At 42.9% G+C, this 27,060-nt stretch overlaps 3 protein-coding genes across 3 annotated transcripts in view; 1 reads left to right on the top strand and 2 right to left on the bottom strand.

Moving 5' to 3' along the window:
- pip5k1cb (phosphatidylinositol-4-phosphate 5-kinase, type I, gamma b) overlaps positions 1 to 8,512 on the bottom strand; it is a 17,800-nt gene extending 9,288 nt beyond the window's left edge. Inside the window, exons 1-7 of the mRNA XM_060059056.1 lie at positions 8,221 to 8,512; positions 5,480 to 5,508; positions 5,024 to 5,107; positions 1,990 to 2,120; positions 1,789 to 1,906; positions 1,019 to 1,171; positions 1 to 39 (exon numbers count right to left, since the gene is read on the bottom strand). The exon at positions 1 to 39 is cut by the window's left edge and continues 261 nt beyond it. Coding sequence (XP_059915039.1) covers positions 1 to 39; positions 1,019 to 1,171; positions 1,789 to 1,906; positions 1,990 to 2,120; positions 5,024 to 5,107; positions 5,480 to 5,508; positions 8,221 to 8,308 — 642 coding nt within the window. The 5' untranslated portion in view covers positions 8,309 to 8,512. The remainder of the gene's footprint in view (positions 40 to 1,018; positions 1,172 to 1,788; positions 1,907 to 1,989; positions 2,121 to 5,023; positions 5,108 to 5,479; positions 5,509 to 8,220) is intronic.
- A 143-nt stretch (positions 8,513 to 8,655) lies between these two features.
- On the bottom strand, positions 8,656 to 13,471 carry LOC132463391 (phospholipid hydroperoxide glutathione peroxidase-like). Its single transcript, XM_060059526.1, has 7 exons — positions 13,334 to 13,471; positions 12,279 to 12,373; positions 11,756 to 11,900; positions 11,089 to 11,240; positions 10,856 to 10,880; positions 10,670 to 10,729; positions 8,656 to 9,076 (listed from the first exon to the last, which is right to left on the bottom strand). Exons 1-7 carry the CDS (start codon positions 13,394 to 13,396, stop codon positions 9,044 to 9,046), a joined length of 573 nt encoding a protein of 190 aa, XP_059915509.1. The 5' UTR covers positions 13,397 to 13,471; the 3' UTR covers positions 8,656 to 9,043.
- An 11,119-nt stretch (positions 13,472 to 24,590) lies between these two features.
- On the top strand, positions 24,591 to 27,060 carry LOC132463390 (uncharacterized). The gene is made up of 3 exons (XM_060059525.1): positions 24,591 to 25,021; positions 25,263 to 25,517; positions 25,622 to 27,060. Exons 1-3 carry the CDS (start codon positions 24,655 to 24,657, stop codon positions 25,909 to 25,911), a joined length of 912 nt encoding a protein of 303 aa, XP_059915508.1. The 5' UTR covers positions 24,591 to 24,654; the 3' UTR covers positions 25,912 to 27,060.

Below are 27,060 nucleotides of genomic sequence, written 5' to 3'. Positions count from 1 at the left end.
GAACTTGGGCAGCAGGGTCCGCGGGTTCTGGTTCAGGTTCTGGAGCGGGCCAGGGGGGGGGGGGGGGGGGGGGGGGGGAGAGAGGGGAAAGTAGGCGGTATGCTTAGGATAATGTCACAAACTCCTTTACAACTATTTAATTCAGTACGTGGGGAATTCATCCTATGAGGGGGAATCGTGCTGCCGGGAGGATCGAGGCCAGCATAAATAATAATGACCTCCGTTGTTGTAATTACACATTTGCATGAAGCCCTTTGTCTTACTGCAGTGAGGCCCCAAGGCCAAGTTACAAGTGAGGCAGGGAACAATCAATTCATTTAATCAATTAATGAGTCATTAAAAGTCATTAAAAGTGCAGCTCCCACAATGTTGTAGCGAACTAACTGGGCAGAGTGCAGAGTAGCTGAAAGAATTTAGAAAGAGGAGTAAAGTAGGTTTACATGTTTTCATTAAAATAAGAAGAAATAAGAAAAAAGTCATCTTCATGTGAAGAATTCCCATGAAGTCAGCTCCACAACAAGGCCTGCTGCCATGTCTCCCGTCCTGACGGGCCCTCAGATGAGGATGTGTGGGCCCAAGCCCTCCACCTGCAGCCCGCGTGGGAGCTCTCTGCAGGAGGAGTATCACTCAGGCCTGCTTGCGTGCCACTGCAGCACATGCTTAGCAGGTTAAAGGGTGCTTAGCCAGGGTCAGAGCCAGGTACAACCCTGCCCCAAGTCTCTCCGTCATTGGTCAGGATAATGAGGATCAGGATCGTCCACCCTCTTGCTTTCATAAGTCCACAAACCCACAAACACTGAAATCTACACAGACCTTCCCCTGTCAGCCCCCTCCTCATCTCCAGCTATATTATATGCACACTTGATTTACTAATCCACTGCCAATTAGATATACAGTATGTCCTTAAAAATGCAGGCAGGACTTTGGCGTCTTGCTCAAGGATGCATAGAGGCAGCATATATTTGGGATCAAGTCCAGAACATTATGACTGGGACTGAAATACACTTCTCCGTCTTACCATGTAGTATCCAGGAAGTAGTTTCTGCAGGAACTCAGCCTCTTTGTGTTGCACGGTTTTGATGATAAACTCGTCGTCGCGGGTTACGTAGAATATGGATCCGCTAGCGCCCGGATTGGACAGCTCAATCAGCGGCTCGTTGCACAGAGAATACTGGAGACAACCAAACACGCAGGGATACACGATGAGATGAGAGGAACCATTACAACACCATAGAACTCTCAAACACACGCCTGTTCACACATGCAAACACACAGACACAAGCACTCATCCACGCCCACTAACTTGAGTTTTTCTACCCTTGCTTGCAGCTTTCAAAAGGAAAGTCGTCTAATCTTCATCTACCACAGGTGGCATACAACTGTCTTGAGGCGCTAAGTGTGGCGCTCGCTCTCTAATACATTCTGGATATTCATTACTTTCATACTTAACATTCTCGGTTAATCTTTTTGCTATTTGTGTGTTGTGCGTGTGTTTGTGTGTAGTTGCATGTTGTTATTCCTAATATCATCACCGACGAATGTTGGTGCAGTACAACAATCATGAAGACATTCAAATTATAATGCATTTGCCGAAGCTTGCTACACAAACTAACAAGCAATTATGCAAAACAGATGTAATGCGTGGGTCTACTCAAACCATGACAGATTAAAGTCTCATGCTTAAGGTAGAGCTAGGGCGTTCAGACCATGGCATGGTCTATCTCCATGGCATGCATTAGAAAAATAATAATAAAACAACTTAGAAGGAAAACAAAATATAGATTGTACCAGGTAGTCATCGGGTCGGATCCCAAAGAGCTCTCTGAAGTAGCGGAAGGCCACGGGGGCGTAGGTTTTGAACCTGAAGTCCGGGTAGTGATGTGCTGGGGTCAGGTTGCTGCCCTCACTGCGGAGACAAGAGGCACGGGGTTGGAGGGAGACCCGAGGGAAGGAAGACACCGGGAAACGCACAGCATCTCAGACACACACCTGGGGAAGAAAATGCTCTCGACCACATAGAAGTCCTGCATCAGCACGTCCCTCTCGGGCTTGGAGCTCAGGTTGCCCACGGTGTAGCCGATGCCCAGCTGGATGGCCCCCTTCAGGGCCGACGACGTGGTCTGTGGACACGGAGCAGGGGGGGGGGGGGGGGGGGGGGGCGGGGGTGAGAACAGCACCACCAACGCAACGCCAGAGTATCAGTGTATCACTGAGGCACGTGTGCATCTGTGTGACCACTTCTGCCGCTGGCTGAAAAGGTTTGGCATGGGGCCCACGATCCTGGGGGCCTTCTTCAGAGGCACAACGGAGAGCATCTTAACAGGATGCATCCCAGCCTGGCCGGGGAACTGCACTGCTCAACGCTGCAAAGCGCTGCAAAGGGTAGTGCGGACCACTGAGCGGATCAGCGGACGTGAGCTTTCCTCCAATCAGGACACGTACAAGGCCCGGTGTGTCAAGAAGGCCCACAGAATCATCAGGGACCCCCAGCCACCCCAACAACAACCTCTTTGAGGTACTGCCGTCGGCGAGACGGTACCGAGGCCTCGGGCCAAAACCCAGAGGGTGAGGAACCGTTTTTCCCCCAAGGAGTTAGGCACCTGGGGGAATCCCTCCACTACCATCATACCAACCCAACGCATGATAAAACAACACACTGTTTAAATCTCATATTTACTGCATTATTACTGTAATTGCACAACATTTGTGCAGTGCAATGTATTTTGCACTACGATCAACCTTGGCTGGTACCACTACCACTTGATCACTTTACATTTCTGTTACTTATTTTTACTTATTTTATGAATATCTATCTGCTTTATATTGTATTGTTGCTGCTATGTGTGTGTTGAGGGATCAAGCATGATCATTTTACGCCTGTGTACTTGTGCAATAAGAATGTAATAAAAGCAATTCTGATTCTGATTTTGATTCTGACAGAAAAACAAAGAACAGAATCTGCAAAAGAGTATTGTGGTTGAGGATGATTAAAAATCAGTGATAATGCTTGATACCTTGGATGGCCTGCAGAACTATTTGGGTTCAAAGGGCTTGTAGGGGCATATCCACTCACACCTGGTGGAGTTCAACTTCTTGTCCCACAATGTGTTTCAGTGACCTACCAGGCTGCACAGAGTCCTAGATGTAGGACTCTGTGCAGCCTGTTTTGCGGTGCTGTGAGTATGGATAGCTTTTTTTAATGTCCGATTTCATTGTTTGGTTAGCTATAATTGCAATATAGCTACACTATGCGTTGTCAGGAACATGGTAACCACGTGGCCAGCTACTGGATGAAAGACACAAGCTAATTTTCAACGATTCTGATTATTCTAGCAGATGTTCGCCTATACATCTTACTTGAAAACCAAAAGAAAAAGTATAAACTTTCTTATGATTTAGAAAAATATAGATGCTGAGATTAGTGATTATATTTCATTGAGGACAACAAAAGCTGGAACAAAATTTCTTCATTGTTTGAAGGTATTAACATAATTTCAAATCAACAACATATGCATAATTGCTTTGGCAAGTTAGCCGTGATATGAAGCCAAGTGGTTTACTCACAACTGACTTGTTACCAATGTAGTAAAGTATGCCTAAAAAAAACATCCAGTAAAGTACATACACAATTATACTTAAATACAGCAAGAAGGTGGTACACTCAGGGTCCAAAACACCCTTTGGATAGGTATGGTTTGTGTGCTCTGGGCTGGAGGTGGGGGTGGGGGAGGGTAGGTACTGGTGTCGCTGGTTAGACTCCAGGGGCACCAGGAAGTCTTAATACGGGCAGGCATCCGGGCTGAAACTGCAGTTATCTGCCGATGACGAATTGCTTGTAATTTCGATTAATGTTGCAGTAAAACGTTGGGTATGAACACAGCAATGCACCAAACCCCAGCTGCCCTGGAGAGTGCTCTGCATACCTTTGAGCAGGTTGCCTCCAGAGGAGTGACTTAAAAGTGGGGGAAAGTCGGACTGACTACCCTGGGCCCAAGAGTAGGTAGGGCCATTAAAAAGGTAAAAATAGGTAAATTGCCTTCAATCAGAACAGACAGTCTTTATCAACAGTTTGTGTCCGCATGGTGAAATTACGATGGTTTGGCTTGGTGCCATTCTCCTCGCCCTGCTCAGTCGTTACATTTGAATTGTACTTTTTGTATTGGTTTGCATTGGATTTCATTTTTTATTTGGAGACTCCACCTAAACCTACGTATACTAAACTATATTTTCTTCTTAACTGTTTGTCATTCTTGGCGAATGACAAATACATAAATATAAAGCAAGCATTGTTATCTCCACAAGATATTTATACTCCAAGGAAAGACCTCATACAAGTACTATTACGCAGGGATCATTTGGTTTCCAAGCATCACAGATTTGGGTATGATAATGTTTCATTCTAGTTACCTAGCTATCATCCTAATACTAGGAGTTATATGTTGGGTTGTTTATATGTTCAAATGAGTGACGAAAGAAAATGAGAGCAGCCCCCACTCATAGCTGGAGCACAGGGTCCATAACTTGGTGCTATGTCCCCGTGCCTACACGGGTTGCAACTAGGGATCGACCGATACCGATTTTTTAGGGCCGATACGATACCGATATTTTTTCATCAGCCTTAGCCGATACGCCGATACCGATTTTCTTGAGCCGATTTTTTTTATTTTTTTTTTTTTTAAAGGGACATTTATTGAACTTCAATATAAAAAACAATATTTAACAAATAGTAAAAACAGGTGAAGTAGAACAAGTAAGAACAAGTAGATGAACAATATTTAACAAATATTAAAAACAGGTGAGGTAGAACAAGTTAAAAAAATAAATAATAATAATAATAATAATAATAATCGGCGAAAATCAGCCGCGTATCGGCCGATACGATACACGTAAAAACTGCGAATATCGGCCGATAATATCGGCCGACCGATATATCGGCCGACCGATATATCGGTCGATCCCTAGTTGCAACCTACTGATATCAAACCCTGGCTCTCTCTAGAGAAGAGAGAGACAGAACACATACCTTCTTGTACGTTGTCTCCCCAGAGGCATCCACTCTCCTGTGGCCAATCTTCTTCTCGTGCGTCGCTCCAAAAGGGGACGGCATCTGATAGAGAGAGAGCGAGAGTGTGCGAGAGTGAGGGAGAGCGAGAGTGTGCGAGAGAGAGAGAGAGAGAGAGAGAGAGAGAGAGAGAGAGAGAGAGAGAGAGAGAGAGAGAGAGAAAGAGTGACGAAAAGACAAAGACACAGAGTGAGAATGAGAGAGAATGCAAGAGTAGGTAAACATGTAACTCGTTCCAACTCGTTAATCCTTTTTTTTATGAACTAATTGTAGACACACAGCTGCATGGATGGGAACGGACAATACTGATGATATGACCACAAAGACAGAGTGAGAAGAGGAAGACAGAGACGCAGTAAATGGAATCAGTCAATCAATACATCCACGGACGGAAGGAGCTAAATCAAATCCTCTCACCTCTGATACAGAAGCCCTCTTGGCTGGATCTGTGGACCCACAGGAAGGAGGGGGTCACAGGATTACAAGGGGTAATTGAAAACCACTGAAAGTTACTCAAGGACGCTGTATTTTATTTAGCGTGCATTGGAAGAGACGATCCATTTGATCCTACTAGTATTGACAATAGATCAAAGAAATAGTATTAATATAACAGATCATTGTATTAACAACACATGCACATCCAGATTGTTGTTGGCTTTAACCCCGATTACATTTGCAAAATGGAGAAGCAATACATTTCCTGACCGAACCTTCCTGCTAAGTATCCGTTGTTACATTTATTCGGCAGATACATAATATTACTTAATATGAACAACTTCACTGCTGAATAAAATAGTTGGTAAGATAGTTAGTTGGTTAGTTGGCAGCTGCTTCAACTATAAGTGTAAGTTATCCTGCCTGTTCCGATAGTAATAGTTCACATAATATATCTCTGATAATCTTGCTCAAGCAACTGACATAAGGTGCACATTTAATATCACTGCACTATATGTAAAGGAAGGATTGTTTTGCAATACTATACATGACAGGAAATCAATACTCCTAGTCCTTACTGAATAATAGGTACGAATTTAGCCTATGCTATATGGCTACAATCGTCACTTACCAGAAGTACAGTAAAACGTTAAAGGTCAACCCAATCTCTGAGGTTTCCAGTAGGTATGTCCAGTAAATGTACCAGAAAAAAGAGCATTTCTTTAAACATGCTGTGTCTACAGCAAGTGTTTTCTATTCCTGGGGGCCCAGATCTGCTAATCAGGTAAACTATAGGATTGGCGTCCTCTTTAATCTGGACATGCTGCCATTGGTTGATGTCTTTGTATACCATCCACAGCCAATCAGAAATGAGGATTAAGGAGCATCGTTCCCTACAAAGACCAGGAGAGCGTGGGAGGCAGTAGGAGGGTAATGAGTGTTTATGTTGTAAGAATACCAGTTTAACAAGCCAAAACACAGTTTTTCTTCTGAAATAATTCCTGGATTCTCTTACGTGACATTATTTATTTGCTGTACTATTGTTAGTTTGAGCAGAGAACGGTTTCAGTGAACGAGTGAATAGTCACTATAGCCATGGGAGGATTATCCATCTATATGCCAAATATGATTACTCAATTGTACAAGGGTTTCTTGTCAAACTGACACAACACCATGTGACTTCTGACAGACCGGCGTGACAGGGCAGACCTGGAAAAACAACAGCATAGAGCAACACAGTCCTAGCTTCTTCGTTTGCCATGGTTTCCACAGCTATATTATGATTTTGGATCAGATGCTTTCTAGAAGGGAGAGGATGATGTTTGTTGAGTGTGTGTGTGTGTGTGTGTGTGTGTGTGTGTGTGTGTGTGTGTGTGTGTGTGTGTGTGTGTGTGTGTGTGTGTGTGTGTGTGTGTGTGTGTGTGTGTGTGTGTGTGTGTGCATGCGTGTGTGTTCGTCCTAGGGAAAGAGGATTATACTCTCCTCTGCCTGTCAGCAGATAAAATGGCGGCCTGTTGCAGAGTGTAAGCCCTGATGAGACATAAACACAGGCTTATGCATGTATTTCACTATCGTTCCACCGTCTATTATGGTGAAACTATTGTGAACTCTTTACCTATAAAGGTGAATGTACTGCTAACTCACTGTACGCCCATATTGGATAGGCTTTTTATTACCGAAACAAATCCCAAATAAAAGCTACAGTAAACTAAACTTAATAAAGTAATGTCATGCTTCAAGATGTTTGGGGATAGTATAGCCTAGTTTAGAAAATATGTCTCCTGAACAACTCCATGATGGTCAGGAAACAATAAAAACCTCTACTTTGCTCCGAGTTGGTTAATACCACAAAGCCTTTGTATCATCATAGATTATACAAGATCCTTTTAGATTCAGACTGACAAATGTGGCGTGTGTGTGTGTGTGTGTGTGTGTGTGTGTGTGTGTGTGTGTGTGAGTGTGGGGGGTGACTAGCATAGCGCAGCAGATGTTGTGTATGATAAGCTGATTATTACAGAAGTTAATGTGCAGTCCAATGTCTATGCAGGACCTATGAACACACACAGCAACACATAAACATGGATATTTTAAGAGCAGCAAGTGCGCGTTGACAAATTATATGAGACTAGTTTGCCAATATGATTACGCTTTGCAAAACCTCCGCAGCCTTCAGTCTATAGAACTCTTTTTTATATTGAAAAAATCACAACATGGCTGTTAGTCACTCTGACTGTGGTAGATCATTCGGTTGATTTTGGTTATCGAATTTTGCAAACTGAGCCGCAGAACCCGTTAGTCACAACAGGGTCAGTAGGCTAGCCTACTTCAATTGCATTGCTGTTATCGGTGAATAATCTATCCATTATTAATAATCTGATACGGTTTCACCGGGTGCGCTTTCCTCTTTCAGAGGACATGATGCATGCTCAATGCACGATGCCTGTCAACATTTGTGCAATAGTATACACATGGAAGTGTGCGCGTGCATAGCAAGTGTCGCCGATGCTCCAGACCCACTGAGGCCTACACGTTTTATACTGGTCCGACATAGCGACACCAACGAGCCATCGAAATAATTGTATAACGTTCATAGTGGTTATATTCGACCAAAGTGTCCGCGATGTACACTGGAACCAGGCAGACCTTACAGCACCTAACGCACAGAAACACACACACAAACACACGCTTATCCTTATGAACACAATGTAAGCGTTGCCTTATACCGTTTTCCAAGTCCAGCTGTAGGGACAAACTCGTAGCGGTCTCACTAGATCTCCTTGCATCCCGCATTTCTGCAGTTTTTTCGTCCATCTCCGGTTCCTGGCGAAATGCAGACTTGACCTTCCTCTCTGGTAAGGATACGGCGGAATGTGCTGGGATGAGTTCACATCACGGATCTACGCCCTATTTGCTACAATACCAATTATAAAAAAAATCATAATAATAAACTAGGCTACATGACTACACGTTAGCATTTCGCGTAGATGGACTACCATCCAGGCCAACACATCCATTGACAAGCTTCATCCACGTACTGCTGCGAACCGTGTTAGATTTGGCCCGCGGCTGTGCAACCCTTTTGCGCACGGATACAAGTCGCTGCAGCCACAGCGCCATCTTGTGGCTAGTGTCGTTCAAATCAAGGGCCTTTGACACGGTTAAGTGCAGATGTTTATTTTTACACTAATAAATACACATTGATGCGTACTTAATAGGACCCAGTGATAGGGAAAATAATAATACAGTGCATGACATGACAAATAAAGATAAAGAAAATGGGGCTGGTGCATCACTTGACGGGTGTGGAGCAGATCCGCTCTCTGTGGCAGACGACTGGATTCACTCGACTGGGTGATGATCACTTCCTCTCCCATGGTAATACGGGGACTCTTGTGGGCGGGTTCTGTTAATGAGTTGCACGCTCACGTTCATCAGGCCTGCCCTACCCAGGGACTGGGTTTACAGACAGGCCGTCATGGGTCCAGAGGTGCCCAGAAGAACCCCCAGCAGTCCATGGTGGAGGAGGGTCGTCCACCGTCTACAGGACTACATGAACTTGGAAAGGTCTTTCTCTACAGTCTGTAGAAAGAGCAGGACAGAGAGCCGTGTTACACATACAAATCCTCCACTATTCACTGTGGTAATTCATCACATTTCAGGCAGCAAGCGTTGATTGTTAAGTGAGATCACACTGGCGTTTCTTTCATCAAGCAGAATAGCCTTTACAAAGGGCATGGTCGGGATTAGTATGCGGTATTAGTTCATACCAGTTGAGATAGAAACGTGGGTCGGCTGGCTACATGCAAACATGTACGACATATGCATGCAAGCTTAGATAATGAATAAATTACAAATGAACAGCATGAGTTTGTTTTAGGTTTCATCTCTCTGCTCTTCCCTGTTGCAGTTTGTGATTTTGAACAATTATTATTAATTTATTAATTTAAAACTCTACATTTCTATTTTTTCTTATTCATTTTTAATCTATTTTCAAATTATTAATCAAAAACAGATTGTGAGAGCCTATTTCACGTCACCATAACACACCTACTCCATCATATTCACCCTCCTCCACCAAAAGTCATTAAGTATTTTACACTAGGAGTAAAAAGTAAAACTCCAGTATAACTAAATCCACTAATTACTCTAAGTAAGGACACAGTGCAAGCCCGCCTTCACTTGCTAGGATGAGTAATCCATCAGTCTTATTTCTGGAAAATGTCAGTTTGTTTAATGTTCCTCACTTAGCAACCGTTAATAATAATGTACCAATGACCCTTTTATAAGAGAGGGACCAGAAACTCTCTGTGTAGGCAAGCCTTTAACTGTGACCACAGTGTGCTGCATCCTTAAGAGATAGACCAACGTTCAGCCTGTCTAGACACGTCCGACAAACAGTTTTTTGGTAAGCTGGAACAGGGCGCGGTTTCAGGATAAGACAACAGTGAACAAACATCTAGCAATAATGGGATTCAGATCCATGCGGTGACAGCTGCGTCACTGACTAGGCCCGATGGTGTACTGCCTGGATGGTACCACTGAAACTAGAAGTACTTCCAGTACTAGAAAGCCTGACTAGGCTCTAGATGTACTGAATGGTACTAGTGAAATGAGAAATGCCTCTCGTACTAGAAAAACAGACCAGGCTCAACATTAGTGTTATGCGAGGGTACTGCAGTTGGTAACTGGGATTGTAGCCTTCACAATAATATAAATATTTATATTCATAATTTAAAATATAATAATTCAGTAATTATAGTATTATGGACTTGCATGTATTTCGAAAAGTATTATCACGGTGTGCTTGTCAATATTATGGGCTTGCAGGTATTTTGAAAATATTATCGCGTGTGCATGCCATCATGGCGTTTTAGTAAACACACTGGGAGCACATTCTTTGTTGCTGACATTTCTTATGGTCCAACGGGCCAAAGCCTTCTTGCAGTAATTATTGTGTTTAAAGGGGGTTTGCCCTCTTTCCTCAGTCACAGATGTGTGTATATATCCATTTGTCATCGTTTGCATATCGAGATGATCAGCGAAAGGTCTTGATGACACCTTGGTGGTTCACCTGAGGTCTATGGGTGGCACCTCTAGATGAGGTGCTGACTGAGGGCCAACAGTGAGACTATACGCACCTCTAGGGCTAGAAAAACTGGAAGTCACACTTACAGAGGGATCATCTGTTGGTCCGTAGCGCTTCACCACCTGCCCTTCTTTGTTGATAAGAAACTGCGCAAACCCAAGAACCATGTACATTAGAAAGGCAAGTGTCGTAATAATATTCATAATCATGATTACAAAGTCGACATTTAGATCACTCAAATTAATTTACACATTTTTCAGAGGGGTCGTTACCTTGGTGAAATTCCATTTGATGCCACTGTTTTGTGGGGGGGGGGGAATAGAACAAATATGCGATCAGCTGGTTAGTAATGGCAACAAAAGTTACGTTGAATAATATTATATCTTCATCACATTTTAGTAGGTCTGGAAATCATCACTTATTTAATTGCTGTACAGTTAAAGTCCTATTGCATCAAAAGCATGGGTGGGTAAGTCACAACATGAGGGGGACAAGCATCACCCACTTCCCCAGCAGTCCTTTGCCTTTGGGCTGGGCCTTCATCCACTTCCATAGAGGGTGGGCGCCCTCTCCGTTGACCTCGATCTTACTGAAGAGGTCAAACTTGGCATCGAAACCTTTGGCAAACTCCTTGATCTCTGCGTCAGTTCCTGGCTCCTGCAAGAGTACGCAGACACAAGCACACATTGTAATCATGAGATAATGAGATGCAGTAAAGGAAAATCATCGTATTACGGAAGAGAAACAAACATTGCTTTGTGCACAATATTTAACAAAAATATGTTTTGCAACCGTATATTACAAGTGCACGTTTATCCTAGGTTGAATAATTAGAAGAAACTAGTGTGGAATTAAGCATAAATGTAACTGCGACCAAAAGGTAAAGGGCTGACAATTTTTTTATACAATACAGATAGTTGTAGACCTCTTGGAAAAATAACTTGCGTCACAGTCCCACGTTAACAGATAATGTAACCTATGACACACTGCTTATTTCTCCAGTGACTCAGGACAAGAACAACTTTACATGAACCTTAGCACTTACTCAAGATAAAAAACTTTAATGGGACCAGAAAGGCCCTTTGAGCCCAATATTGTGAGGTTCACAGTGGTATGTAATGCACATTAATCCGACGGTCAGGGCCAGCAATTTTTTAGAGGTGAATACATACCTGCCCTCCAAACTGGTTGCAGGGGAAACCCAGGATGTGTAAATCTTTATCAGCATACTTGACGTGCATTTCAGCAAACTGAGTGTAATTTACCCGGGTCTTTCCTCATTTAGAGGCTACATTGGTAATAATACATACACAACCCCTGGTGAGAGACAAAAACAAACAGACAACAGATGATATTTGGGTAAGGCAAATATGGCCAATATCAACAGCTAATGTTTACAGCCACAGTGCCTCTTTTTCCAGCCCAAAGATTGCTGTTTCTATGTGACATTTTGATCCTATTATCCTCCTCCTTTTGTCAAATAGTTGAGTTATTTTTATTTGAGCTACACTTTTACTCATGTACTTTTATTACAGATGACTTCAACATCTATCAATGTCACCTGCAATCAGTAGTTTTACTCATGCATGACTTGCAAGTACTTTATACCCCACTGATGGTGAATAAGGAATAACTAAGCAGACGTGGATGGTTTGATAACAGTAAAACGGGCATGTTGATAGAGCTGTGCCTCACTTGTATTTTTCAAGGGACACTTCGTTGCCGTCGATGTCCGTGGCTCTGAACTCATAGATGGACTTGGCGCTCTCCCAGTCTACAGCCTGGGCACACTGCAAGGAGGAAATGAGTCACACGCCACACAATGTTAGGGAAATGCTATATTATCCTTCCTTTTTATGGATATGCTTGGATATGCCTTTCCGTGTGTGTGTGTGTGTGTGTGTGTGTGTGTGTGTGTGTGTGTGTGTGTGTGTGTGTGTGTGTGTGTGTGTGTGTGTGTGTGTATTTCCTTTTTTTCACATTAGGTTATTCATATTAAACATGACGCAGTAAGGTGTAAATTCGCCTTATTGTTGGTGCTGATATTGGCACTACGTTTCGAAACATTGCATGTCGGAATGGTTTGCGGGTTCCAAGTTGTCGGTTCCTACGTTAATTTTGGCCTGGTTGCAAAAGTCTATGGGGCTGTTTATTGCCTATGATTTGGCTGGAAAGGATCAATCCGATCTGGCAGTACAGAGTCTCATTGATTAAATACAAACCGGCAATTCATTGCGAGACTGTACGTGTTCTAACGACCCAACAGTGATAGGAGGCTACGAGTTCCTGGTTCAATCGGCCTGAAAAAATCCCTCCAGTACGTTTGTCTAAACAATGTAACATTGATAAAGAAATCTGACCCGCTAAATCAAACTTAAGACGATCATCTCAATACACCTGCAGATGATTGAGTGGTAGATTCTTACAAACACTTGATAATAATAGCAAATATCAGTTCATAATTTGTTAATACGATAACATAACGGTAACACCGGGTCTTTTATTTAACAAAAAAAAGCAGGTTATAGCAGCTAAGCAAATTACTATAATGTCATTAGGAACGAACACGCTAACTAACTATAGCATGTGCAAATGACAACTCTTAACCGGAGCACTTTGTCCGTCACACCGCATTTATAAATATATATCAAAACCCAGAAATAGCTATGGGAGAATGAATTAGAAGACAATCTGTTTCTTTCTATTCAACTCTAATCAATTGTACATTGTGCAATGCTGTAGTTTCCTACCATAGCTTTAGCCAACACTCTGCCTCCTAGGAGCCCGGTTGCGACAGTAGACCTCAGCCACATGATCGACCTCAACGAAAGCAAAGCTCCGCTCTGTGACCAGCGGTCCACGTGGTTTATAGACACGCCCACTTAAGGTGGTATCAGCCTTGTCTTTTTTTCTTTTTTTTTGTTGTTGTTATATTTTATAACTTAGGCTATACGAGTCATGTTATTTCCTCCAGCACATAAACATAACATCGATCAATATGCAACTAAAACACTGTCAATCAAGCACTGAGAATGTCTTTTAAATTATGTTGTGTTCAATAGTCAATCAATTCATTGCTGATGCCTTAATTGTTGTGAATATGCCAAATAAACCATCTAGAAAAGCAGCCACATCCATTGTTTAAAAAAGACGCAACGTAAAATGAAGGCATTAAAAATGACTAACGGTTCTCAACATTTATTTTATGAATATACCCGTCCTTGGAACAAAAAAGGATGGGAACCCTTGCCTTAATCTATTCAAAACATTATGGGTTTAGGTTTTACAGTGTCGAATTATGTAATTTATATTGTATGTACAACCATGGACATAGCCTACAATATGAAAGTACACATAAATAAATAAATATTATATAATAAATAAATCAACAGAATGCAGAGATGTAAGGGTCATTAGCCAATAGATGGCTCTCATGGCAAGGGAGATAATACCAAGTATGTGATGTAATAATAATGAGTATCTGTTGTTGGTGAAAGATCACACATTACAAGCTGATGTTTCAACATCATTCCAGCAGAGGGCGCTCTCTGACTATTTTCTTTCTGCAATAAACACTGAAACGGTGTCCATATTCTTAGGGTCTTTTTGGATACAGGAGTTTGATTATTATTATTATCTCATCATTGACAGTTCAGTGTCCATCATTTTTTGAATTATCTTGTCCGTTTTTTAAATTCGCTACATCTTCAGATTGCCTTTATTAATTTAATACAGTGTTATCATGTCTGGATACAATGTGAATGAATCTACAAAGTAAAAGTAAGAGCTATGGAAAGAAAGTGTAATATTCTAGGGTGTAGGTTTGGTGTAATATGTGACCACCAGAATGAATTCCAGCAAAATGGAACATGAGGACATTGCCCAAAAAAGAAATGCCTCCTACTGTTCCTCTGATGAGCAGTCATTGTTCAGATCCATTGGCATGGTGACCGATGTGCTTGACTAGCTTTGTGCAAAGTGAATAACTGATACACATCTTTTAACTGGCTGAAGTAGATGATCTCAAGTTTGAACACAGTGAGTGCTAACAGAACTTTGGTCAATTGAGGCTTACCATTACCTGTAAGAAACCAAATATAAATAATCTCAAAACATCTATCTCAAACTTCTCAACATATAAATGTTGTCGAGTTATCTGTTAGTATCAAACGATTAAATCTAAATATTACGAGTTTTGGTTTTGATTTCTTAACATTATTTTTATAAAGATCTACCATTCTATATTTAATTGACCTTGTTTGGAACGTATAGGACTATGGCCTACACATCCTGCCGTTAGCCATATAGAATATAATACCATACAATACCATAATAGCATACCGTATACTGGATGACTAATACATTCAAATCACAAGCTCAGGTATTGCATTATTCCAGTCTGGCAAGATTCTTTATTCATGTTTATTTATAAATGGGTGACGTAGGCTCCATGCCATGCATGCTCCACCCTGTGCTATAGTGCCGGTCTGGGGCAATCAATAGGTGAACCCGTGCTGGCTCCTTGGTTGGTGGTGTGTCGCAGTGGTGATTAGCTTACAGACTCCCTAAACATCACACTCTGTTGATGAGAAGGTGGCGCTGATGCCATGATTTCCTTTGTTCTTAATTTCTCTGGTGGTGGCGGCTGCGGCGGTGGTGGTGGCGATGGGGCAAGTGGTGGATGTGATGGTGGTGATGGAAGAAGTCTAATTAGTTAAACTTTGTTTTTAAGTCTGCCATTGGTTACCATTAGAAGCAACCCAATTGAAAACATCCTAATTAAACATCTTGCATGGCCAATTAAAATAGTTAACAACAGGGCTCTGCTGGAAATCTACATCTGCACGACAGGAGGGCATAAATGTGTGCGTGCGTGTGCGTGTTTCCATTTTCCACTTCTCCATTAAGGAGAAGTGGAGAATGGACTGTCAATTATTTTTTTATGTGATCTGTTGTGACGCTTTGAAGAAAACTTTTATCAGTTGTGCATGCAGCAGAATTGACTACAGAATCATATTCATTATTTTGATCCAGGCAAAGTAATTAAGTGTTTAAGCAATGGCAATAACCTTTTTTCTTTATTTTTTCATTAAATTGTGTCCATAGAAACAACGTCGTAATGCATCCATCTATGCATATGGGAGTAGGAAAAGTGCCACTTCAATATTTAACAATAATGTAATAATTATAATATAATTATAATAATAATCGTTCTCTATCTGAGTCGGATGTGAGTCAGTAACATGCTGAGAACCTTTAGGCTGGGTTACCACAACACTATAGTGTCTCTAAGCGTAGCCCTGTTGCCTCCACAGTTCCTAGAATCCCAGGTTTGATTCCCACTCTCAGATCCTCCCATCTGCCATGTAGGTATGCATTTAAAATCCACAGGTGGTGTGCAAGTTCCTATCCATGCCGTGTTTTGCGGGTGACTGCTATAAAGCAATGTGAGGATGAACCTTTTTTTAATGCAGGTGAAATGTCCTAAGGCATCACACAGCCTTTATTATTACCCTGCGTTTGGTACGCCGTTTTTTACAGTTCATGAGCAAGCCAAGTGCTTTGCCTGGTTTTAATGATGCTGGAAACCTCACACAACTCGTGAAAACGACAGTCCATAATGAGTAGAAAAGATGGGAGAGCGCAGAAAGACAAACAACATTCTTGCCATAAAAAAAGAATTGAGTTGTTGCCTAGAAACAACCTCTGTCAAACCCCCGACTAAGCTCCACCAAACCCCCACCTCTGCCCAATCACCCCCATCTCCATCCAGTCACCCCTAACACACTACACACACACACACACACACACACACACACACACACACACACACACACACACACACACACACACACACACACACACACATACACACACACAAAGGCGCACACATAGGCTACACAAACACACACACATGAACACACATGCACGCACGCACCCACACACACGTCAACTCAATGCACACACACATACATTCATGTTGGGCATACACAAACACACGCACACATAAAAACATTCAAATACACACATTAATTCGACGCGTACGCACACACAGAAACACACACACACAGAAACACAACTGCCTCCACTATGGGAGTTAAGATCAGATGCCGTTGGAAAGTTACGGTTATTTCTCTCTGTTCCTAAGCAACAAGGGAACAAGTTTGATGTATTTTTACTCTGCCCATATCTAAACAGGAAAAGGGAAATTGAAACGGCGCAACAAATTTACCACCAAACTTTCCACTTCATCAACAAACTTGGTGTAGCGTTTAAACAACAATGCAGGAAGCGACTACTGAAGGCTTACTGAAAATATAAAGTCAATACAACCTACCAGTTATCTCTACACAGTATTTGATTGCGTATGGAGATTTGTATTTGTTTATTTATATTTATGTTTGCTAATATATTTATATTGAGATATTTAAGGTCTCTTTACTTTTTTGGTTTGTTTATGTTTGTAGCATTGTCATGTGTAGTACAACATACTCATACAGTTTGAAGAAACCCTACCGTTCTTTCAGAAAGTCAGGTCTTGTGATGTAAGAGCATGTGTAATTTGATACATAAATAAAACATCCCTCATTTTACAGTACCACGATAAATTAAACAAAAAATATGAAAGATATAAATGAACAATAAACTTTTTTTTCTAAATATTATAATATATTTTGTTTAGGAAGTAAAAATTGCATTTTAGTGGGGTTTTTCTGAGGGGCTAATTCTTGGAAGCTGTTGATAAAGACTATCGATGCAGGCATTTTTTGAACATTTCTATTGTCTTTCTGTATATTCCTGATGTTGAAGTATGACAACAGCAGGGTGAAGATGTCCTTTAATAAAGTGAGCTTCAGATGGAAAGACTGGAGCCTCGAATCTTACTCTTCGCATAATTTCCGATCCATATGGCAAAAGATTACTCCTCCATTTATTGATTTGGTTGACAGGCACATGTTCAATCACACGCACGCATGTGATAAAGTACTTCAATGAAAACAGATGGCAACCTATCTTTGCAATGGCTGAGAATCTATTACATATTAACCTCCTACTCTGTGAAGGGCTTGGTTGGCAAGGCAACAGATTCTGCAGTCTGTTTCTTCTGACTGCAACTTAATAGTTAAGATCAGCCCCAATATCAGCCCCCCCCCCCCCCAAACACAACAGTATGTACATACTAACAGCATGCACCTTTTAACACAAGTGAGTACAGTCCTTCACTTCTTACATGGACACCTGCAGAACTGCTCAAGTCTCTACAGGATTTCACTGTTTCCTGAACAAACTGACATGAGACGGTCTTACAAAGAAATTGACCATGATTTATTTTCCCGAGACTTTTAATTCAACATGATATTTACAAATGTACAATCATAATAATATGCTTGATTCTGAGAAAATAGAAAGTTACTTAAAGCTCTCTACATGAACCCAATTTAAAATATCCCTGAAGGCATTGTCATTGCAAACATTAACTCCTAGCCAAGGTAGGCTATTGTTTTGGAAGGCATTTACTTCTCGTTATTTCTTAATATTGGGCTGTATATGTATTAATCATTCGTAACATACACATTTTGGTTGTTTATTATTTAAACCTTGATAATCAATCATTTATGCTGGTTCTCGGCTTGGTTGTTGCACCAAGTATGAATGTATGAATGGTTACAAATGCGCACAATTAAAAAATAACATTTCAGCGGGAATAGCTAGCCTATTATAAGAACGCCATGAGATTGGTGGAAGGTAGAAACAAGATATGAGTCATATTAAAGAAAAAAAAACAGAAAAATTAAAAGGTGAGCCTCAGCGGGAAATACTCTTCTGATATTTGACGCTGGGTCTTGTCTTACATCATCAAACTTTTGATGGGTTGAAGCAACAACAGAAGTATGAGGGGTTCAATCAGGTCACAGATAGAGAGAGACAGAGAGGGAGGGAGATAAGGAGAGAGAGAGAGGGAGAGAGATAAGGAGAGGGAGGGTGAGAGAGAGAGATAAGAAGAGGGAGAGCGAGAGATAAGAAGAGATGGAGAGAGAAAGAGAGAGAGTGAGAGAGAGGACTAATGGAAATGAATGCAGCTGTTACGGCATCTGCTGTGGATCCTGGCAGGAGCTAGGATCACTCTTTGTTTTGCTGTTGTGGGCGGAGCTAGCAGACTCCAGTTTCTCTGGACTCCTCCTTTCTCCTACTCAGCCAGACACACCTGTGACACATCATAATAAACAACTCCTGCTTTTCTACTCAGGCTCCTCATCCATTCATTGCCAGAGCGTTTTGCTATGGTAGTAGGGTTCCCGGCTTCCATGTCACTTTGTTCTAACATTCAAGAATGTCTGGTTCTAACCCTCCCCAACCAGCGTCTGCTCATTCTTACTGAATAAACATTTGAACGTTACAAGCGTCGTCTGTTGTTGTGCGTTTGGGCTCCCACCCTCGGGCCGTAGCAGTACGATCTGGCCAAGAATGGACCCAGCCGACCCAGGTGACGTCACCAGTGGCTCGGCGAGCCGATGGGTGCAGATGGCTCAGGAGGTTCACCGCCTGGGTGTTCCAGTGGAAGGTTACCCACAGAACCTGGGAGAGGTCGACTCAGCCCTCACCCACTTCACTGCCTACCGGGTGACCTTCGAGGCTCGGCTACAACCACCACGCCTACCCCCGGCGAGTGGACCTCTGCTGCTGGTGCCTCAGGGCTGCCGCGAACCCGACGTTCCTGCTCCTACGCCATACGAGGGTGTTCCCGGAGGGTGCAATTGGTGCCTCCTGCAGGTGAGCTCCCTGACGCCACCGCGGTCTCTCGCATCGCATACATCATCCCTTGCGTGCGAGGGCAGTGTCAGAGGGTGAGGTCCGGGGGTGGCAAACCGGAATTATGACGTGGAGGAACCGGGAGCCCCTCGCTGTCAAGCTTGCACTGGAGGAATGGAGTCATTGGCTGGAGGGTGCGGAGCTTCCATTTGTGGTCTGGACGGTCCAAATTTTTTTATTTGTTAGGACGTTCTCCCTGTCATATCGCCCAGGTTCCTGCAACAACAAGCCGGATGCCCTGTCTTGGCTACCTTCGGTGGCGGAGAGTACAGAACCGGCTCCCATCCTACCACCCACCTGCTTCGTGGCTGCTGTGAAGTGGGAGAGCGAGGCCTTGGTGACCCTGGCGCAGGCACGAGGCCTTGGTCACCCAGGCCCAGGCACGCCAGGCCCATCTGGGTGACCGGCCCTCCAGGTCGGCTGTTCGTTTCGGAGCAGCAAGACCTTCACCAAGCCCCGGGCAGGGCTGCTTCTTCTGTTGCCTATCCCCAGCCGCCCCTGGTCCCACACAGCACTGGATTTTGTCACCGGCCTTCCCCCATCCAGAGGCAAGACCTGGAAGGTTCTCGAAGGCAGCCCATTTCACCCTACCAGGGCTCCCCTCCGCGAGAGAGACCGCAGAGCTCCTGGTCTTACGGATTTGAGACCTCCCTTCTGACATCGTCACCGACCGGAGTCCCCAGTTCTTCTCCCAGGTGTGGCTCCTATTCCGCACGACTCTGGGATCCACGGTTAGTCTCACCTCCGGCATTCATCGGCAGACCAACTGGCAAAGAGGACCAACCAGGAACTGAATAAAGTAGTGCATTCGGCATGTCCAGTAATTTAGCATGCCTCGATGCTGGTGTATTGAACGCAGGTGATTCATTGAAGAAATGTTGAGGAGTGTGTCAGTGGGGTTGCAAGGCGCTAGAAGGTGGTGTAGCCTGTGCGTTGGCCTTTAAAACCTCCATTGGATTCGACTCTGTAGTGTACAGAGTACGAAGCCCTGGTGTAGTTTTGTGAAAGGCAGTATGGTTTATTTTGGGGAAAGACGTATTTGACGTTGCACTGAAAGACTAAGGCCTATAGGTGGGGTAGGATCTGAGGCTGTGGCTGCCAACAAGGAAGTGAGAAAATCTTCCTGTTCATCACCAGTCGGAGGTAGAGGTGCAGCACGGCCACTTCTTTGTGATTGAATCCATGCCCATCCACTGCTCACCATAGAATTTGATTTCTGCAATTTTGCTCGCCTCCAAACCTGTGTTGCTAGCCTTCCAGGTGCAAAGCTCCTCAGTGCAAGCAGGGGTTTGGCTCTCATCCTTTCGGACAATTATCTCCACCTTGTGGAGGAGCCCCCCTATATGCGAGCATGACTCGCCCTGACTGAAAAAAATAAAGAAAAAGGAAATGCTTATGTTTTTGTACGTTACATTTATAGAGTGACAGGGTTCCCAAGGGTCTGTGAAATCCTTGAAAATTTGTGATTTTTAAAACATAAGTCATTGCAAGTGCTAATATGATGAAAACAACATTTAGCATTATTTATAATAAACGGAACCCCCCCCCCCCCCCCCCCCCCCCTCAATCAACAATAAAATAACATTCCAACAACCAAGATTTGTCCTGAATCATCTGTTTGGACATCACCAAAAGGTAACTACTGTACCACCAACTATATCAGAGGGACACATTGATAAATTCATCCTTGTTCGCTTCTTATAAGGCCGTTAAAACCCTCAACAACTTCTCCAATGTGCACCGAGCTTTACAGTCACAATGGTTAGTGGACAATGTGTAGGAACCCTGCTTTCATGCACTGCAATGTTCACAGTTTTTCTCAATCGTTTAAACACGTTTTCTGAAACTATAGCTCAATTTCTCAAAACTCTAAACACAAACCTGAGAAGAGTTAAACCCTGGTGTGATCTATTCAAAACACTTCCATCAAAATACTATTTACATATGTTTTGGCTTCATGACACCATGTCACATATTCCAATGTATAAAATTGTTTAGAAATGGCTTTTCTTAAAGTTGCAATTAGGTGGTACCTATAGTATAAAGACTGTTGCCATATTGTAATACAATGCTGTGAATATATCATATAAATATTGCATTGACACAATCGTATCAGAATACAGTGCATATTTGTCTATCCAACAAGCTCCAATGGGCTAAACTCACAATCCCAGCTTCCCGGAGTTATCTTGTACACCTATAATTGATACTGCAACATAGTTCTGACAAGACACCAATGTTAACTATTTTGGCAAATTACAATACAGTAATTGCACTGAAAAACACTACAGTAGGAACATTTTTTGACTCTTCGGGGGATGTAATGATGAAATCAGTGCAAGTACAAGTACAAAAAGGTAACAAAGCAATTTTTTTTTTTTTTACTGTAATACAGTAAAATGTTAAGCTGAACTGACTGCATAAAAAGCTTTTCGTAGGCCAACAAAAAATAAAAAATAAGAATATAAATGAGGTGAAACAGATCTACATGTAAATCAGTATGCATCCCACCTCCAATCCTGATCAGGCCAAAGGACCATATCTACAACACAGTAGAGCTCATCGAGTCCTCTTTTATGCTCTGACACATGATTGAAGTGTTTTGCCAGTTGAGTTTGAACAGGTGAGAAGTGAGTTAGACTTATTGGTAATTAGTTGTTGCGTTTTGAAGGCCAGTGTGATCCAGGTGAACCAAGTGTGCTAAATTATGAGATTTGTGCTTAAGAGTTTAACAAAAATGTGAAAACAGTGGAATTGTGTTTAGAGTTTAGCAGCCTGGAGTCTTGTAGTTGATACATGAGCTTCAAGTTTTCAGAATTGTGTGCATTGTTCCATTCTTTGTGTGTATACAATCGAGAAAAACTAAGTGAAACCCTACGATTGGATGCTGCCACGTCTGCCCGGAAGATCATAACACTTGGATTGTCAGGCCTCATTTGGTACACAGTCTGCCCCCATCCTGACACTACAAGTTTATAAAGAGGCCAGTCCTTTGTAGTTCTCCATGGCCTTCCTTGTGTGAATACCTGAAACAGAGAAAAAACACAACTTCTACAATGTGCACGAAGCTTTACAGCCACAATGGTCAGTGGACAATGTGTAGGATCCCTGCTGCCATGCACTGCAATGTTAAAGTAAAAATACAGCTTATACAATGTGCACCAAGCTTTACAATCACACTTGTTAGTGGACAATGTGTAGGAACCCTACTGTCATGCACTGCAATGTTGAAGTAAAACCACAACTTGTAAAATGGACAATGTTGGTGAGGGGCGACCCTGAATTCCGACATGACAGAGAAGGGTTAGGCTTACTAAGTGTAACTCTGTAAAGGTCTCTAGTGCCAGGAAGCAGCCATGACCAGAACAGGGAAAATAAATTAGATAAATTGAAGTAAAAAATGTTGGGACAAGCAAGGACACTGTAAGGAGTTGGACCCCATTCCAATAAATTGGAAGTACCACTACCTCTGTCTTTTGCTGAAGCAGGAAAAGTAACCCTGTCTTCACTTCTGACACAGCTTGCATCAGAGACTGTTTGGACTTTTAAAATGCACGTAAACATCTCAGTCCGACCCTCATCGGCCCAAAATCGGTCCATAACGGACATCTCATAATCGAATAGAACACCTATGCCGTGTTCCAATATCCATACTATCCGTACTTACTAGCCTAAGTTTGAGTACGTAGGGCGTTCCGATTCAGATCGGGCGAAAATAAGTGTACTGAAAGGACCCGGATGGTGTACTCAAAACGGTCAAATCGCGAAGTGTGTGCCGATTTCCGTACTCAACGGCAGCCATCTTAGCTACGTAGCGGAAGAGGGCGGAGCAAGGCTCAGCCAAAGTCGGCGCATTTTACACATAGCCTGCATTAATATATGGCGACACATTAGTGCCATAATTCACTAATGTGATAAAAAATGCATTCGGGCGTATTATATTATTCCACACGCGTAGATATTAACTGCGAGCACGCAAATTATCTCTGCGCGCGCAAAACAGCCTCTCGCGCGCGCAAATTACCTCAGCGTGCGCAAAACTTCTCGCGAAAGATGTTTTTACGCTCTCGCTCAAATTTAATTTTGGCACTATGGGGAAGGAACCAAGGCAGGGCGGGCTTTCCTATGATTGGCCGTTTCTGAAGCGCGATATTTGATTGACAGCCCTCCTCTCATTCAATTCTGAATTGTACAGTAAATGGCTGAAACGATAGTTACGTATTGTAACTCCAGATTCTATGAGTATAGGCGCAGCCTTTTAAGTGTCGGCCTCATTGTCCTTTAAATAGCTGAAGACAAGCTGTTTATTGGGAGCAGAACGTCCGCCGGCGCCCGACTATATCTGCGAAATGCGGACGTCGTTGAGGCACGCCGCACGCGGACGTGGTGGTCGGGGATTACACATTTTTCAGTGCTACGGCTCACGCCTAGGGATAACCCAATAGCGATGGCCTTAAAAGGCTGCGCCTATACTCATAGAATCTAGAGTTACAATAAGTAACTATCGTTTCAGCCATTTACTGTACAATTCAGAATTGAATGAGAGGAGGGCTGAGGAGGGCTGTCAATCAAATATCGCGCTTCAGAAACGGCCAATCATAGGAAAGCCCGCCCTGCCATGTTTCCCTCCCCCATAGTGCCAAAATTTAATTCGAGCGAGAGCGTATAAACATCTTTCCCGAGAGGTTTTGCGCGCGCTGAGGTAATTTGCGCACGCAAGAGGCTGTTTTGCGCGCGCAGAGATAATTTGCGCGCTCGCAGTTAATATCGACGCGTGTGGAATAATATAATACGCCCAAATGCATCTTTTATCACATTAGTGAATTATGGCACTAATGTGTCGCCATATTAATAGAGTCCTTTTGTAGTATTTATAGCTGCTAGGCTTAAAGAGTTCACCGTTCAAAGCGGGATGTTTATTGCGGAGAAGGAGCCGCGGCGGCAGTCGTGATCGTAATTTCCGGTTAGTGCACCACGGAGTATTCGATTTGGAACAACACTAACATCTGAAAATTAGCGCACTTAGTGAGTGCGGATAGTGTACTTCGTTTAAGTGTACTCATGGAAGTGTGGATATTGGAACACGGCACGAGACAGGTTGTTCATAGTCGGCAAACTAACGGCATGTATACTCAGCCATCATATCGTAATCGGATTTCGTGTTCTACGCATGCTCGAGAATTCCCGCCGTGGCTTTCACCCGGAAGTGGAAGGAGGAGGAGACTTATAGTGTTGTTGCCGGAAAAGGTCTTACGACAACATGCCTTTGACGAAATCATCAACTCACTTCTGGTCGGACGAGGAGTCCAGGTTCATGCTGAACCAAGTAAAAGATCTGAATATTTTAAAATTTATGGATGGGCGCAAGACGAGGAACGGATATCTGTTCAAAAAGATGTCCACTAGGATGGCAGAAGCCGGCTTCATCCGGACGCCGGAGCAGATCAGAATAAAATGGAAAAACATACGGCAGGCATACAATAACGCCAAGCAGAACAACTCAAGTGGACAAGAGCGGGTCAGTTGTCCGTTCTACAGCATTCTGGATGATCTTCTAGGGAAGCGAACTCTGTCGAACTCTGCCGGACAACAAGGGTTGGATGTCGGTTTCGAGGCAGCTAACCAAGGTGAGTCGCTTCAACTTAGTTGCCCTATAACCTTAGGGCAACTACTATAACCTTGCCCTAAGCCAACCTAGATTCATCATGCTAGGTGGCCCATTGTTCTGGAGAAAATAACAAACGGGTTACTGTTGTGTATGTGTAGTCAATCGTATCCTTACTGGACAAGAGCTAATCACAAAATTAAAACGAACGAGCAAAAAAAGTGTACATGGATTGTAACTATTCATTTTGTATCCCCTGGTAGTAAAAAAAACGGAGATCAGGGAAGAAATAAAAACGGAGTTGGAGGAAGAAATCGAAACGGAGATGGGGGAAGAAATAAAAACGGAGATGGAGGAAGAAATCCAAGCTGAGATGGGGGAAGAAACATCAACAGAGATGAGGGACCTCGAAGAAACAATGGGCAGCACCACACAGCAGCGCGAAGATGACTCTCCAAGCACGTCAACTGAAAGCACGAGGAGAATTCCCCCACTTCAGAAAAACTCTGAGTTACCTGGTAAGTCCTGCAATATTCTGGCCGCACCAACCAATGCTACTTTCTGTTGCAACATATACCCACACCAGGACATGTAATAAGTTTTACACCAATCCTTTCTTAAGGCACAAGTGTCCAGCCGCCCGGTCGGAGGATGCAACGGCATACAAGGGATGTCGACATAATTAGCCAACACATGGCAGAAATGAGGGAGTTCTGGAGGGAGCAGCTGAAGGAAAGCGATGCTTGGCAGGAGCGATTGCTGACCACCATTATGGACAACAACACAACCATGGTTGCAGCGCTTTTGGAGGGAATCAAGAGCTTGAGGCCACCGGCACCCCTATCCCCACGTGTGTGTCAGGTGGTTGTAAACCGTGAAGAGGAGAGTGATGAGGCTGTTGATGGGCTCTAATCCTGTCTGTGCCCCTCCTCCATAACCTTAAATTACTCTTCAGGGATCCACCAGGGGTAAATGTCACAGAGCCTTGTTAAAAGCAGATATTTCAGCTCTATGAGCAGGGGAATCACTTGGGATTCTTGACAGCTCAACAGCTTTGTCATTGATCCGATTTGGATCAATTTATGGGCAGAAGAAATAATGAGTGTTATATATTCAGATACATTCATCATCAATGTAGTTTACAAGATGTAAAAACATCACGTTAGTGATGCATTTGGTTATCAGTCGATTACAGATTTTGAAATCAAATGACTTAAAAGGACCAAAATGCACACAAACAGCAATAATCAAAATCAACCAGGTTTACCTGATTAGATATATTTTATAACCAGTCAACATTATCAGTATAATGTTATAGGGAGCCGTGCGCTGGTAATATTTGGTTGGAATGTGCAATCTAGCTTCATTTTGCAAACAGCCGCCATTTTATTAATTAAGGGTTGCTGGTCTCGGGAGACAGGGCAGGACATTGAGCAACCGAAAGGCTCCCTTGCAACTTCTTTGTTTCATCCTGGTTTTGTTGCCCCCAGACACCTGTCCCACCAGCTTGTTTGTACGGTTCAGTCCTCCATGCGTCTGATTGTGAGTCATTGCTTTGAAAGTGAGTGGCCTCAGTGGTTAGAAAACGGTCACATTTACTATTTTAAATATGGTGTTGCCTGTTTTTATTTTTCCGTGGCGTGGCGGCAATTGATGTGTTTGCATGGGTGAATGCGCTCATGTGTTTGAATGTGTAAGTTTGTAGTTTGTGTTTGTCTATTTTATCTTAACACAACAGATGGATGTTACCAGTGATGTGTATTCAAAATCCACCTGTGGAGAATAAAAAGCATGAGCTGTAACTAAACGTTACAATTTGACAGTATACTGAGGAGTTCTATGTATGATCAATATCAACATTATTCTACTACGGATTTTTTTTTTAATCAACTACAGTAAATCACTGATCTTTCGAGTTACTTACCCTGGCACATGTTCTGGCATTTCTTCAGACTGGTAGGTTCTCAACACAGTGGGTGTGTTAACAAGTATAAATAAACTCTGCCTTCTTGGTGCTAAGCGTGGTCGGTTATTGTAACTTTAGCCAAATAACGCAAAGAA

Source organism: Gadus macrocephalus, chromosome 8, assembly GCF_031168955.1.
Source record: "Gadus macrocephalus chromosome 8, ASM3116895v1".
Taxonomy (NCBI): Eukaryota; Metazoa; Chordata; class Actinopteri; order Gadiformes; family Gadidae; genus Gadus; species Gadus macrocephalus.
Note: the sequence above shows the minus strand (reverse complement) of the source record. Positions and strands in the feature narration are given on the sequence as shown.